At 34.5% G+C, this 17,364-nt stretch overlaps 1 protein-coding gene across 3 annotated transcripts in view; it reads left to right on the forward strand.

Moving 5' to 3' along the window:
- The window catches only part of STXBP5 (syntaxin binding protein 5), a 184,727-nt gene that overhangs the window by 28,299 nt on the left and 139,064 nt on the right, over positions 1 to 17,364 (forward strand). For all 3 annotated transcript variants that reach the window (XR_004029379.1, XM_003255850.4, XM_003255849.4), the window contains exons 3-4: positions 3,445 to 3,526; positions 7,342 to 7,442. Coding sequence is in view for 2 of the 3 variants with exons in the window: in XM_003255850.4 (XP_003255898.1) it covers positions 3,445 to 3,526; positions 7,342 to 7,442 (183 nt within the window). In the remaining variant the exon portion in view is untranslated. The remainder of the gene's footprint in view (positions 1 to 3,444; positions 3,527 to 7,341; positions 7,443 to 17,364) is intronic.

Genomic DNA, 17,364 nt, shown 5'->3' on the forward strand with positions numbered 1-17,364 from the left:
AGAGCAGTTTTATATGCATTTTATAGATTAGAGAGTTAAGACCTGTAATAATTCTCTCCAGATCACAGCATCTAATTGCAGAGCTGGCATATGAACTAACTTGAAAGTAGAGGTCTTCCAGTCTCATTATGCCTCAGATGGTTCCTGTGGTACAATAAGTAAATAAATAATAAATAATTGAACAAACAAACAACCTACCCAGGCATCTCCTCTGGAAATTTGGGTTTAGCAAGTTTGCATTGGGGCCAGAATTCTGATAAACTACCAGGATAGGGAACTACTTGCTCTGAAATTTGTGTCCTTTCTATGTTAGTATCTCAAGATTATAAGTAGGCATTATCTATTCTTTAAAACTTAATTTTAAATTTTTTGTTATGAAGTAATAACTTATGAATTTTTCTTCCACTCCATAGGGCAGTTTTGGTGGTAGAACCCCTTGGGGCTAGCTGCAGCTGTATAATACTGCCTTATTTACAGGAAAAGGGAATGAAATAAGTAACTTTGAGAAATAATCATTTTTCTGAGCCTTAGAAATATCGCCTGTAAAACATGAATAATAACTACCTTTCAGAATTACTGTGATGATTAGGTGCAATTATGTATTTAAGGCACAGTGCCTAACCACTTAGTAGTTACTCAGTAAGTGGTTCTTATTGTTTATTAAGAAGTTATTTTTATCATGTTAGCTAGAAGTTAAGGAACTATGTTGTATCGATTTAAAAGTACATTTTTTGTTTAGAGTAGTGTCATACGTAGCCTAAGAGTAAAACGTCTCTTGACCTCTGTGTAACTGACTTCCTGAATTTATAGACATTTTTCATTCTCTTTGGAGAAAACATTGATTGACACTCGTGGCAATTTGAAATTTCAACACCAGTAAACTATTTCTTAGAAGGCTCAAATTAGTAGACCTGTTGCTTATTCTTTACTTACCAAGAATCAGTTTTTCTGTATTCCCAATCTGTTTATGTCTATTATATTAGATATTCTAATCAAGTAGATCATCTTATCATCTTAATATTCTATAAAATGAAGTACAAATGCCAAAAGAGAGATTTTTTTTTTTTTTTTGAGGCGGAGTCTCACTCTGTCGCCCAGGCTGGAGTGCAGTGGCGCAATCTCGGCTCACTGCAAGCTCCGCCTCCCATGTGCACGCCATTCTCCTGCGTCAGCCTCTCCAAGTAGCTGGGACTACAGGCGCCCGCCACCACGCCCGGCTAATTTTTTGTATTTTTAGTAGAGACGGGGTTTTACCGTGGTCTCGATCTCCTGACCTCGTGATCCGCCCGCCTCGGCCTCCCAAAGTGCTGGGATTACAAGCGTGAGCCACCACGCCCGGCCTAAGAGAGATTTTTAAACAAGCATCTTTTAAACAAGCATCTAAGATGAATGCATTTGAAAGACTTCATGAAGTTCAGTCACTTAAAATTTCCCTCCTGATTTGGTGTGCATACCTATAAATGACTGGAAAAGAAATAGTAAGACTGTATATGAATGCTGCACTCGTATTGGTTGACATTGTCTTTAAAGTTCCTTTTAAGAAGTTAAACTGGAAATCGTATACCTGGATAGTCATAGCTATGTTTTACTCAAGAAAAACAACTCTGATTTTTAGTTAATAGATTCATACTTAAAGAAAATGTCTTTGCCTAATATCAAAAGATTAGCAATATTATGTATGTTTTGTGATAAAATAATATGAATGGTAAGTATAATTTTTATGATTTTCTACGGTAACTCACTTTAAAAAAAATCAGCTTATTCATTGATTCCGATCTGGTCTCAGAAGAGAGGTTTAACATTCATGTAAAATGGGAATTATAAAATATGCTGATTGGTGTCAGAAAGAATAATTTAGCTGAAGAAATTAGAATTAGAGTCACTATACTGGGTAGAAGGGCAGTTTCTTTTTCTGGAAAAAAAAAAAAATGGGTGAACAGAGATACAGACTTTTCTTTTTTATGGCCTGTCACAGTGTGATTTGCACATTGCCAGTACTATTAATTTGAATTCTAGTTTCCTGCAGTTGTATTTGAGCAACTGGTATAGCAAAAATACCACTACTGCTACTACTACTACTACTACTACTACTACTACTAACAATAATTCTAGGTGTTTGAAGAGTAGGATACTGTGAGCTAAACATACTCAACCTGTTAATTTATAAAATATATAATTAATTGCTAGTAATAAATAGAAAAAACTTTTGAAAATGAATACCATCTAGAAAATTTCTAGAAATCCAAAGGAAAAAATCATAGCCAATAGGAATTAAACCTATGGCACAATTTTTTCATTAAGAACTTTGTGGCATGTATTAATAGAATATAGAAACAGACCATACCCAAGTGTGAATTTATATACCGGCAACTATAATTTTATTAAATCCCACCAAATTTTATTTTTACATTTTGCTTTTTACTTTAGGGCATTAGTTAATAACTGGCAAAATGAGATTAGTTTAGCAGCCGGTTAAAATGACTACCTTCTTATTTCAAGTTTATGAAGGTAAAATGCATATAACAGTGCCTGGCACATAGTGAGTTCTACAAATGTACAGTTTTTGTTTTTCTGTTCTGTTTTGATGTTTTTACTCAGCATACTTTATTAATTTAGAGTGTAGACTCCGGAGCCAGAATGCTTATTTATATTCTATTTTCGCTATTTCTAGTTGTATGACTTGGGGCAGGTTAATTTCTTTGTACTTCAGTTTCTTTATCTGTTTAAGTGGGGGAAAATAACATATTCTTCGTGAGTTACGAGGATTAAATGAGTTGATGGAAATAACATTTTCGTAATAATGCCTAACCCGTGGAAAATGTTATATAAATATTTGCTGTTATTATTGTATGCCAATTCATTTTAATCAGTATCCACGCCTGTTGTAAAAGATAGACACGTTCATTTGGTGAAACAAAATCATGTTTCAATTAGAAACATAGTTATGTGGTTCTTCATTATATTTTTAGTGTTACTTAAAAATTACACTGCAGAAATGAAAAATGACAGTAAAATCATTACTGTTCCTAAAAGAACATTCCAAAATGACATTTGCCTACTTTTCAGATTTGTTTGCTGACTTCAGCAAAATTGGATGTTCTATAGATCCAACCACTTTGTGTCTTTTTGTTATTTTAAGATGAAGAAAATAATTTAGACCAGCATAAAATGTATTACCTATATATTATCTTGTTTTAATATGTTGCTGATGTTAATAATTCATTGTCTTCTAATTTGCTTATTTTGTTTGAACTTGTAATCTCTGAGACTTCTCAACAGAAACTATTAGATTGATGTGTAACAAACCTAACTCTAAATCTCAACTTCAGTAAATAGCCTGTATTGAATATGAGGTCATTGAAATATTTATCAGACTATTATATAACTTACCAGTTTCACAAAACCAAACAAATACCATAAATTCCTTAATGGAATTAATTACAGCTTTGGTCGTCCAGGAGTAGAATGTTATTGCCAGCATGACAGTGGAGCTGCAGTAATCCAGCTCCAGTTCCTGATTAATGAGGTTAGTGAATTGTTTTAATCATTTCTACTTATATCTAAAATATGGCCACTTCTAGTCTTTCAGATTTCTTATATGCATTCACATTTTATTTAAATATTTGAACAAACATTAATTTATAATGAATCATAAATAGTAGTAATTCGTTTTAAGGTACCATCATGGACAGTTACATAAATAATGTAAAATGTTTTCTCAAAACAGGGTTGTAAATTGAATGGCCTAAGGTAAATGCTTTTGGTAAAAGGTCCTGCATTTAAATTTTAGGGATATTGAATACTGTGTAACATAGAAATCTATAGTAAAATATTTTTTCAAAGATTGAGCTTATTACAAATCAAAGAGTGTTCTTTAATGAATTGCTTTGAAATACAACCAAGAAACCAACATCCACTCATTAGAAAGTGATTACTGCCCAGAGTTCTTAAATAACACCCAAATGTGTCACTTAATTGCTTTAAGTAATTGATGTTGCCTTTCTTTTTGAAAGTATAGAAGGAGCTAGAGAAAACAGCATTTTATCGGCATAGGAAACACTGTTTTTGCATATTTTAAGAACATAGGAGCAGCTCTGACAATAGATGTTTACTGCAAGTATTGATAGAGAGGGAAAGCTAGTCGTAGAAGGAAGAAAGAGAAATTGCTTCAGAAAAGGCTCTGATCTCCTTAGATATGAGGATAGATTGTGGACATTATTTTAGTCCCTAAACCCTTAGGCTCCATGGAATAATTTCTCAAATGTATGCAAGAGAAAATAAATTCCTGAATACCTCTGGCTTTTGATAAATGTTTTATTCATACCAGGGGATTTAAGAAAGGCATCACGGGTGTAAAAAGATAATTATGACAACGTAAAAACCTCCATAAAACTGTAAGCCAAATAATTTGCAGTTGTCTAGATTTTTCAAGGTCAGAGGATGTGTTTTTAAAAACTTCAGTATCCTGTATAGAACTGTATATTAGGCATTTTAAGATGTTAAATTTTTTTTAATTGTAGAAAGTTGTCGAAGCCATATATGAAGACTCAGATTATTTTTCCTCCTTGAAAGAATGTTTTATTATGGAATCATTATATTCATGGTTAAGTTTAAAAGTAGTTTCACAGAGAGCCTGTGTACCCTTCTTTTAGCTTCTCCCAGTAGTAACATTTTATATAACAGTAGTACGATAGCAAACCAGGAAAATGACATCAAAACAATACTATTAACTAGACTATAGACCTTTATTTAGATTCTCTAGTTCATATATGGGCTCATCTGTGTGTTTGTGCGTGTAGTTCAGTTTTATCACATGTACAGATGCATGTAAGGACTACCACATCAAGATACAGGTCAGTTCCCTCAGCACTAAGGGAAAATAAAGAAGTACCTTCAGCACTAAGGGAATCCCTTTATAATTGAACTCCTGCTCACCCTCAGTCCCTGGCAACTATTAACCTGTTCTCTCTTTTTTTTTTGAGACGGAGTCTCAGTCTGTCACCCAGGCTGGCATGCAATAGTGTGGTCTTGACTCACTGCAACCTCTGCCTCCTGGGTTCAAATGATTCTCCTGCCTCAGCCTCCTGAGTAGCTGGGACTACAGGTGCTTGCCACCACACCGGCCAATTTTTGTATTTTTAGTAGAGACAGGGTTTCACTCTGTTGGCCAGGCTGGTCTCTAACTCCTGACCTCGTGATCCGCCCACCTCAGTCTCCCAAAGTGTTGGGATTATAGATGTGAGCTACCATGCCTGGCCTGTTCTTCATTTTTATACTTGTGTTAAGATTATTTTTTAAAGCAACATTTGAGCCAATGTTAATAAAATACGGCAAATCATTTACTGTACACCTAAATTTTAGAGATCTTAAATTTATGCTGTTTTTATTCGTATTAAGTATTCTTTTTCTCTTCAGTAAGATTGATCATAGACTTCTTTGGAAGGGCCATTTTTTTTGACCTGTTAAATTATAAATACATTATAAATACATAAAGTTACTTTTTTTTGTTTTAAAAAGTGGAAATCTGACAATTAGGCGCACCTGTTTGCTTTCAGATTTGGAAAACTATATACTGTATAGATGAAGGAGCCACCATAAGAAGAGGTTAGCTGTTACTGCTATTTTGGCTGTATGTCTTCTCTTCTTCCTTGAGATTTTAAGATGTGGTAAACATTAAGAAAGAAGATGACATGGCCTGATATTTGATGGAAATAAGAAATAGCAGTACAAATCTTTGACACCCTAAATCCTTTGAGTTTCTCTACTTCAAAGTGATGTAGATAAGATGATGCTTTTAGTGAAATGGAGAGAGTGTGGACTTTATGTATTTCTGCTTTCCAGTTGTCCTGTCCTGGCAACAGAAGTTACACACTAGGGTAGCCCTCATAAAATTTTGAAGGTGGAAAGGAGTTGGAGAGATAATTTAATATAAATCTTGTCCTGACAGCTGTTTTAATTCTTCTGAGTAGATGAGAAACTCTTATTTTGAAAGGGGGAGACTTTACAATTTCTTACAATACCCTGAAAGATTGGTCTTGCAAATCTTTTTTGAAATTAGTGTAAATTCTGCATGTTACATCTCCTGTCTTATTCTTTCAGTATTGATGATAGATTTCTAAGTCCTTTGAGGAAAAACATTCAGATGTCTTGATAAATCAGCTCTAGTTTAGAGAGTCTTAATTTTATTCACAATTATCACATTGCATTCACAATTTTATATCAGAATCATCTCAGAGGTTTTTCAAAATATACTTCCATAGGTCTTTGCTCTATGTCTTTGGCCGTTTTCTGTTGCTACAACTGAATACCTGAGTCTGGGTAATTTATAAAGAAAAGTTTATTTAACTTTTGATTCTGGAGGCTGGAAAGTCCAAGATTGCGCAGCTGCATCTGGCTGACTTCTGGTGAGGGCCTCATGCTGCCTCATAACGTGGTAGAGAAGCAGAAAGGGAAGCTGGTGCCTGCCAGGAGAGCAAAGAGGTCAGCCTCACTTTATAACAACTCACTAGCATAAGAACTAATCCATCCTGTGAGGGAAAAAACTCCCTCCCTGGAGACTGCATTAAACCCTTCACAGAGGCAGATCTTTTATGACCCAAATGAGGGATGGTTCACCACCTCTCAGCACCACTTCACTGGCAATTAAATTTCAACATGATGCGTTTTGGCATTGCAAACCACGTCTAAACCATAGCACTCTGGAAATTCTGATTTGTTGGGTTTGGGTGAGAATGAGCCACATAAATGATTCTCAAATACTGGCAGGCCTTTTCTTCCCTATAAATAATAATATTTAGTTGTATCAGATATTTTAACATTCTAAATTAGTCAGATTTCAAACCTTCAGACATGGATGTTACAGTGTGCCAAATGCTATGTTTATTTTCCGTACCATTCTAGTAGTAGAATTATGATCTGGGTATAGTACTTCCATAAGAATTTGTCTTAAGCCAAATGAAATGAGGAGGTTACTTCATACCATATTTTGCTCTGCTAATCAAGGAAGTATGTATAATAGTTACAAAGTAACTTACAGTCTGACCTCTAATTTTAAATAACTAGATCTTAACCATACTATTCCACTAGATTCTAGTATACTTTTGGCTTATAAGATACTAAATTATACTTTAAATTATTGAAGAAGTTAACATATTTACATACATGTAATACATGTACACTTTTTACATCTGCTATTTTGAATTTTAGTGAGGCAAATGTTTCTTAGATCTAAATCTGTTGGTAGAAAGTTTTGAAATTTGGGAAGGAGATATTTCTGGCAACTATTGCATAGAATTCATGTTTATAAAATATATATGAAATGTGTTATACTTGATTTTTAAGGGAGCTCTTGTGAGTGCCTTGGCTGATGACACCTTACACTTATGGAATTTACGTCAGAAGAGGCCTGCCATACTACATTCGCTTAAATTTTGCAGAGAAAGGTAAGAATTCTCCCAGTTGTCTTATGTATAGGATGTTTACTATTATATTTTCTTGAATTTCAGTCTTTGATTTTTTGTGTGTGATGGACCTTATGCACAATCTAAAAACTGATTCAGAAACTTCAAAGGATATACAGTAAAAGCAAGATTGCTTCTTTTTTAGAACCATCTTACTTTCTTCAGGCAACCACATAAATTTCTTTTGTGTCCTTCTGGAAGGATTTACAGTGTATGTATAAAAGAAAAAATCTCTGTATAGCTCCCTTGCTTTTTTTTGCATAAAAGGGAAGCTATTACATATCTTTCTATAACTTGTATTTACTTAACATATCCCATAGATTGTCTCATATCAGCACATTTAAATCTCCTGAATCATTTTCATAACCGCATAATATTCTGTTCTGTATAAGTGCCATGATTTATTCAGCCAGTCCTCATCAGTGGACACATAATGATTTTCAGCCTGCTGTTCATTTTACTCTGTTGTGATGTTATGTTACATATGTCTTTGTCTACATATACAAGTATATCCATAAGATAAATTTGTAGTAGTAGGTTAGCTTCGTCATAGAAATCTCTTCTAATATGACTTGTGAATTTGGGGCTTTGATTGGAAAAACTTTTTCACCCCAATTTTTTAACCATCGTCCCCTATGTGTTTTTGTAGTACTCTTTTTTTTTTTTTTTTCTGAGACATAGTCTTGCTCTTTCGCCCAGGCTGGAGTGCGGTGGCACAATCTGGGCTCACTGCAACCTCTGCCCCCCAGGTTCAAGCGATTCTCGTGCCTCAGCCACCTGAGTAGCTGGGACTACAGCATGCACCACAACACCCGGCTAATTTTTGTATTTTTAGTAGAAACGGAGTTTCGCCATGTTGGCCAGGCTGGTCTTGAACTCCTGACCTCAAGTGATCTGCCCGCCTCAGCCTCCTGAAGAGCTGGGATTACAGGCATGAGCCACCAAGCCTAGCCTTTGTAGTACTCTTAAAGTTTTATTTTTTATACTTAATCTTTGACTTATATGGAACTTATTTTGGCATGAAATATGAGTAAGGATATAGTCCCTTCCCTCAATAGTTTTTAGAGACATATATTGTTTATTTTATATACATGTGTAGTTGTATATATGTATGTATATAATATTTATGTAGTTAGCATTAAAAGCACAATCTTTTTTAATATATATTTTGAGGAAATTTTTAAAATTTTGAATCTTGTAGGAATACCAAAAGGGAAGTACTTGATTCTTGTATTTTAATTTCTAAGGAAAAGTTGATTTGTTTTCTTAAGTGGCTACTTTTTTCCAGTCAAGTTTTAGTGTTTAATGTCTAAAATTTTGATTAAAACCTGTTGACAATAAAGGCGGGAGAAGAGAATGTGAGAACAATATAGTTATAACAACTGTACAGTAGAGGTAAGAAGTGTGAACTTAAAGTAGAGGAAGGAAACCTGTGAGTTCTAGGGCTTTATCTTAGACTGTCTTATTTGATTCTCATGACATTTCATGGAATTAGTGAGAAACGTGGTTTGGGAGAAATGAAACTTGGAATAAGGCAAAGGGTAAAAAGCAAGCATAGAGACTAGAGAGTTGGGAGATCTAAGGAAAAATCGGTATAATCACAGCTAAGTCATGACGAGGTGACTGGTGACTTTTTTGACATAGTAGGTACTTAGTAAGTATTTGATTGTTAAACAGAAAATGGGATATCTTGAAGTTTGTAGTTGTAGTCTTAGGTCTGTCTCTCTATTTCTAACTCTTACTGTATTATGATATCCAAAAAAGGGAACCATATCACATTTCTTTAATTTTAACTTGCACAGTTTTTAAATTAACAGACTTTATTTTTAGAACAATTTTAGATTTATAGAATAATTGAGCAGATACTACAGAGAATTTCCATATACCTCATATACCACCCTCATTCCCCCAACTCAATCCCCCCATTCATGGTGTTCTCTGATAGTAACATGCATTAGTGTGGTAAGTTTGTCACAATTAATGAACCAAAATTGATACATTGTTGTTAACTAATGTTCATAACATAATAAGGTTCACTATTTGTGTTGAACAATTCTGTGTATTTTGACAAGTGCATAATGTCATGTATCTACCATTACAGTATCATGTGGAATAGTTTTACTGACCTAAAAACCAGTATGTGTCACCTGTTTATCCATACTCTTTCTCTAATCCTCAACCCCTGTCAGCCACTTATCTGTTTCCTGTCTGTGTAGTTTTTGCTTTTTCCGAAATGTCATATATATAGCCATGTGTTGCATAATGATGTTACACTCAGTGACAATTGTATATATGATGGTGGTCCCAAAAGATTATAATGGAGCTGAAATACCCCTATAGCTTAGGGATGTTATGGCTGTCATAACATCATAGCATCTTAGTGCAATACATTATTCACGTGTTTGTAGTAATGCTAGTATAAACTAACCTATTGTGCTACCAGTTGTCTAAAAGTATAGCACATATAATTGTGTACAGTACATAATATTTGATAATGATAACGAATGACTATGTTACTGTCTTATATATTTATTAGAATATACATTTTATTATTTTAGAGTTTATTCCTTCTACTTATTTAAGAAAAACAGCCTCAGGCAGGTCCTTCAGGAAATATTCCAGAAGGCATTGTTATCATAGGAGACGATCGCTCCATGTGTGTTACTGTCCCTGAAGACCTTCCAGTGGGACAAGATCTAGAGGTGGAAGACACGGTGAGATTGATGATCCTGATCCTGTGTAGGCCTAGGCTAATGTGTGTGATTGTGTCTTAGTTTTCTTTTAAAAAAAAAAGTTTAAAAAGTAAAAGTAAAAATAAATTAAAAATATAAAAAAGCTTATGGAATAAAGATATAAAGAAAAAATATTTTTGTATAGTTTTACATTGTGTTTGTAAGTGAAGGGTTATTATAAAAGGGTCAGAAAGTTAAAACATTTAAAATGTTTATGAAGTAAAAAAGTTTACAGTAAGCTGAGGTTAATTTATTATTGAAGAAAGAAATTTTTTAAAATAAATTTAGTCTGGACTAAGTGTCCAGTATTTATGAAGTCTATACTAGGGTACAGTAATGTCCTAGGCCTTCACAGTCACTTGCCACTCACAGACTCACCCAGAGCAACTTCCATTCCTGCAAGCTCCATTCATGATAACTGCCCTCTATGGGTGTACTATTTTTTAATCTTTTATACTACATTTTTACTGTATCTTTTTATGTTTAGATACACAGATACTTAACCTTTGTGTTACAGTTGCCTACAGTATTCAATATGTAATACACAGTAACATGCTTTCCAGGTTTGTAGCTTAGGAGCAATAGGCTGTACTATACAGCCTAGGTGTGTAGTAGGCTATACCATCTAGGTTCGTATGCTCTATGATGTTCACGCAATGTTGAACTCACCTGCTGATGAGTTTCTTAGAACATAGCCATCTGTAAGTGACACATGACTGTAACTGGAATCATACATATAGCATGTAGCTTTTTTAGACTATCTTCTTTCACTGAGCAATATGCATTTAATGTTACTAGTCTTCTGGCTTGCTAAATCATTTCTTTTTATCAGTAACAGTTTGTATTTCCATTCACCTGTTGAAGGATATCTTAGTTTTTGCTTTTTTTGGCCATTATGAATAAAGCTGTTATAAATATTCACATGCAGTTTTTTTGTGGATGTACATTTTCAACACAGTTGGATACCTGGGAGTGCTATTGCTGGATCATATGCTAGACTATCTTTGGCTTTGTGAAAACTGCCAAGCTGTCTTCCTTAATGGCTATACTATTTTGCATTCCCACTAGTATTGAGTAAGAGGTCCTTTTGCTCCATATCCTTACTAACATTTGGTATTGCCAGTTTATGGACGTTAGCCATTTTAATACGTGTGTAGTGTTACCTCATTGTTACTTTAATTTGCAGTTCCCTAGTGACACATAATATGGGTTATCTTTTCATATTCTTCTTTGTTTCACGTGCTGCTTTGATGAGTTGTCCAGATTTTTTGCCCATTTTTAAGTTGGGCTGTTTATTTCTTATTGATAGGTTTTAATAATTCTTTGTATGTTTTGGGTACCTTTACCAGATAGGTATTTTACAAATATTTTGTCCTAGTCTGTGACTTTTATTTTTATTCTCTGCACAGTGTCTTTGTAGAGCAGATATTTCCTATTTAATAAAGTTTAGCTGATTAATTTTTCTTTCAGAGATTACACTTTTGCTGTTTGTATCTAAAACATCCATCACCAAACTCAACATCACTACCTAGATTTCCTCCTGTGTTATGTTGTAGAAGTTTTAGAGTTTTGCATTTTACATGTAGGTCTGTGATCCATGTTGATTTAAATTTTTTGAAATATGTAAGTTCTATGTCTAGAGTTTTTTTCTTTTTTCTTTTTTTTTTTTTTTTTTGCTTATGATTGTCCAGTTGTTCCAGCACCATTTGTTGAAAAGATTATCTGTTTCCCATTGAATTGTATTTGCTCCTTTATCAGAGAGCAATTTACTGTATTTAAGTAGATCTGTTTCTGGTTCTCTATTCTGTTTAAGATAGATCAATTGATCTATTTGTCTGTTATTTTTCTAATACAATCAGCTTTTTGTATCTATGGGACCCACATCTGGATTCAACCATCAGCAGACTGAAAATATTTGGGAGAAAAATAAAAAGATAATAAAAATAAAAATACAAGATAACAATCATTTACTTAGCATTTAAATTGTATTAAATATTAGGAGTAATCAAGAGATTATTTAATGTGCATAGGATGTGCATAGGCTATATGCAGATACGATACAGTTTTATATAAGGGACTTGAGCGTTATTGGATTTTGGTATCTGAGGGGCTTCTGTAACCAATCCCCCACAGATATGAAGGGATGACTGATCGACTTGATTACTGTATTTTTATAGCAAGTCTTGAAGATGGGTAGTGTCAGCCCTCCAACTTTAGTCTTCTTGTTCAGTATGATGTTGACTATTGCGGGTTTTATGCCTTTTCATATAAACTTTAGAATCAGTTTGTCAATATCCACACAATAGCTTGCTGGGATTTTGATTTGGCTTTTTGAAAGAGGACTATTGACTTTATTTAGCATTTACTTGTTTTGTACTTTTAACATTTTTACGTCTCTGAAATTGCAATGTTTTTATTAATGAATGGTGTCTTATGATTAATTGAAAATGTTTTGTGAATTTTATTAATACTAAATAAAAATAATGGCATACCCTAGAGTCAATAGCATTTAGAATCAGTGAAATATAGTATTTGGTGATTTTGAAATTACATGAAATGACAGTTTGTAATTAATTTGAAGCATTTGTAGTGGACTTTCTGATTATGAGTTTTATGACCTACCAGTGGTTTTCCTTCAACACTTTGAAGTTGCTATCCCACGATTTTCTGCCCTCCTTTTTGTTTGTATGAGAAATTAGTGGTTATTTGAATTTTTACTCCCGTGTGTGAAATGAGTCCTGTTTCTCTGGCTGCTTTCAAAATTATCACTTTATCTTTGGTTTTTAGCACTTCGACAATGATATGCGTAGCTATTATTTTCTTCATATTTATACTGCTTGAGGTTTGCTGAGCTGCCTTTTTTTTTTTTTTTTGAGAGGGAATCCTGGTCTGTTGCCCAGGCTGGAGTTCAGTGGCGTGATCTTGGCTCACTGCAACCTCTGCCTCCTGGGTTCAGGTGATTCTTCTGAGCCTCACGAGTAGCTGGGATTACAGGTGCCCACCACCACGCCCGGCTAATTTTTGTTTGAATTGAAGGCACTATCTCTAAATACTGTCACATTGGGTTCTGGAGGTTAGGACTTCACCATATAATTGAGGAGGGCAGCACACAATTAAGCTGTAAAAGACAAGTAGGCTAAAACCAACCAGGATGCAAGATGGAATTTTTTTAAATCAGCAAACAAAAGAAAAAGTAAATATACTTGGAAAGTTGAGGAAAAACATACAATTTTAAATATCCTCCTTAATTAGCATGTAGCTTATTATACCAATTGCCAGATTCAGCTCAGGAATTTGTCTGCTGTATAATTTTTATCACAGGGACAAATTTGCCGATAGTAGTAGCTACAGCATCTCAATCTTCTGTAGCCTGAAAGGAATTGGTAGCAGCAGTATGTCATAGTAGAATACTAGAGGTGTGTACTTTACTTACCCATCCTCTGTTACAGATTGAATTGTTTTCCCAAAAAAGATAATCTTGAAGTCCTAACCTCTGGTACCTATGAATGTGACCTTAGTTAGAAACGGGGTCTTGGCAGATGTAGTCAAGTTAATATGAGATTATTAAGGTGGAGACTAATCTGGTGTCCACATAAGAAGAGGTGAAGAGACACAGACACAGAAACTCAGAGAATACCACGTGATGAAGGAGGTAGAAACTGAGTGATGCAGCTATAAGCCAAGGAATGCAAAGGATAGCTGCCAATACCAGCAACCAGGGGAGAGGCATGTAACAGATTCTCCCCTAGAGTCCTCAGAGACGGCAGCGCCCTGCTGACACCTTGATCTCAGACTTCTAGCCTCCAGAACTGTGAGAGAATCAATTCCTGTTGTTTTAAGCCACCCATGCTGTGGTGATTTGTTTTAGCAGCTCTAGGAAACACATATCACCTTTGTTTCTCTTCCTTGATATTGGTGAGCCTTGTTAATATGTGCCATTAGGTTTATACATGCGAAAGAGAGGTTCTTTGCTCCCATAGAAACTGAGAATTTGATAAGTAAAATAGATAAGTTGCAGTATCAGAATATGTTCCATTTAGCTTATACGTTGTTTTTTCCTTTAAAGAAGTTTAAATAGGAGCAAGTCATGGGTTGATAAGAAGCTACAACTGTCTTCTAGTCTTTTTTCATCACCATGAGTTAGTATGACCAGTATTCTCAATCACGTTAAGTTTTTGCATAAGTTTATAACTAACGATATGTGAAGCATTTTAAGACTGAAAACTAAATTATATGTGGACTTTTTTAGGACCTAATATTATTGTCTAATATTTATACCTCTTGATTTATATAATGCTTTATTGTTTGTAAAACCTTTTCACATAAATAATTATTTATTCTCAGGGGTTAAAATTTCCCTTAATGAAATTTTATAGAATATTTTCCCCTGTAAGTATGTTAAACACCTGAAAAGCTGAATCTTGATATTAAAGTTAATATATTTCTAAAGACATGTTTTTTCTTTATTCTAATACGCTGATTTACAGTTTCTATATGATTTTTATTATTTGATGATAGATGCATCATTGTTTAGAGAATAACATAAGTGTGCTTTCATTCTAAAGTAATGAAACGGAAGGAAAATTATTATATGAAATACATTAATAATCAAGATTTTATAACTTAAATATCAATGGAGAATTCATGTTCAAAGTCCTCTCATGGAAAAAAAACAACTGTATGACAAATGAAGTTAATCTGTTCAGATTCCAGCATAGTGAGGGGAGATTTGGTGCTTATAATGTACTGTAGCAATGAGTTGACACCCTAGCATCAGATTTTCCCAGTATCGTAAATAAATGTATATAGAAACAAAAACTCATTTATTACATTATACCCTTATTATTTTATTACAGTACTGTGCTTTGCATATTTATAAAGCTTGTAATTTGCTCAGTATCCACATAAATAGGGCATAACCTTAGACAGTTGTAAAAGAGTGTTTGGCTGAGTACCAGCCCCCAAAATATCTATACAGGTCTTAATAAGATTTTGAATTAACTAATTGTACATGTTGAACAAGGAAAAAATTAATCACAGTGTTGAAACAAAGACCCAGAATTATAGTTTCTCTGGTAGTCGCATAATATTATCAAAATACTTTTCTTTGAAAACAGCTTAATGAAAAGTGTACAGGCATTAGAAATGAGAGTGATTTGATGGGATGAAATTAAGGACTAGAACATAGGCATGTTATGGTGCCCAATCCTGTTGGGAAGACGGGGGGATCTACTACCCTGGACCTAATTCTGATCTACAAAGAGAATTGGTTGGTGACATGGAAATGATGAGTCATCTTGGAAATTCTAGGTATAGAGTATCACGTATTCAAGCACAATTTTAAAATAAAAGAAAAATTCTCTTAATATTCAGAGGAAAGACAGTTATGATTTGATAAATTTGAAACCGTTAAAGGAAAGATGTTCAGGCAGTATTGGATCACCTCCTAGAATAAAATTATCCATAGTAAGGAGCCTCTTTTAATACCTCTACCCTTTTCCTTGTCAGAATTTCTCCTACAATTTTGCATCTTTTAATTTGTTTCAATATTGTGATTAATTTTGTCCTTGTTTAACATGTGCAGTTAATTTAAAATCTTTGTTATACTTATATAGATTTTTAGGGGCTGGTACTCAGCAAAACACTCTCTTACAACTTCCTGACAGGAATTTCTTCTGTCAAGGAAAAGGGGAGATATATTTAAAGAGACTGTTCTAGTTCCAAAAGGGCCTTACAATGTATTAAAGGTATAAAAAGATTATATAAAAAGACATTAAAAGATTATATGGAAGGAGGAGGTATATAACCAAAGGCGAATATAAGAGTACTTAGCTTGGCCGGGTGCGGTGGCTGAAGCCTGTAATCCCAGAACTTTGGGAGGCCAAGGTGGGCAGATCACCTGAGGTCAGGAGTTCAAGATCAGACTGGCCAACATGGCGAAACCCCGTCTCTACTAAAAATACAAAAATTAGCCAGGCGTGGAAGTGGACGCCTGTAATCCCAGCTACTCGGGAGGCTGAGGCGGGAGAATTGCTTGAACCCGGGAAGCAGAGGTTGCAATGAGGTGAGATCACACCACTGCACTCCAGCCTGGGCGGCAAAGTGAGACTCCATCTCAAAAAAAAAAAAACTACTTAGCTCTGCCAATGAACCAATAAACAGGATGAGCTTTTTATTAATGCATGAATAGCTTACATTAAAGTAGAGCTGCAAATGTGTATTACAATATGAGTGAATGTTATTTTAGAGGTTTATATGAAAACATATGATGAAATAATTGAGTTTTTTTTTTTTAAAGAAGACACAAGTCAGTCATCAGGAAAATGCAGACTAAAACGACAACTACTCATCAGAATGGCTAAAATGTTAGTTAGATTGTGATGCAGCCGGAGCTTCTCATAACTTACTATGTGAGTTTTAAGTGTTGTAGTCATTTCAGAAGTTTCTTGGGCAGTATTCACATCCTCCATGACCCAGCAATTTTACTCCTAAACATATACCTGTGGTAGGCAGAAGTCTAAGATGGGCCCCAAGGTATCTACCCTTTGATGTGCACATACCTATTCCTTGTTAATTAATCAGACACTTACCTTGGTGAAGGCATTTTGCCAGATGTATTTCAGTTCCCAAATTAGTTGGGAACTGAAGATGATCCTCAGTAGAATACGAAGGATCCTCAGTAGGATCTTCAGTAAACCTAATATGAAGGAGTATGATAGAAAAGCACATATTGCCCAAAACAAGCTGTTTGTAGGACTCAGTACTTAAGTCTTTTGCTAGGGAGAGGCTGGAGAAAGTGGTTCCTTGTTGTATAGTGGGAGAACAGAATGCTTAACAGAATTGTCCCCTATACAGTATGTAAGTGATTAACTTGGATATTTAGCTGAAGAGATTTCCAAGGAAAGTATTGAGGGTGCGAGCCAATTCTTCTTGCTGCTTTATAATAAAATGCAAGAGGAGAGAGAAATTGAGTGAAGAAGTTTTAAAGGAACCAGGACTTGACAATTTGGGGAATTCCTACTGTGATGCAGCTGGCGAAAGAGAGATTGTTTCTAAAAGTGTGGCACAGAGAAAAATGTGAGAGTGCACCTGTATAATTTTTCACTAAAAACCCCTTAAAGACCAAAAGGTCAGAGCATTCAGTCACACAGAGGGCCCTTTTTAAGAGATTA

Source organism: Nomascus leucogenys, chromosome 3, assembly GCF_006542625.1.
Source record: "Nomascus leucogenys isolate Asia chromosome 3, Asia_NLE_v1, whole genome shotgun sequence".
In the NCBI taxonomy this organism is placed as follows: Eukaryota; Metazoa; Chordata; class Mammalia; order Primates; family Hylobatidae; genus Nomascus; species Nomascus leucogenys.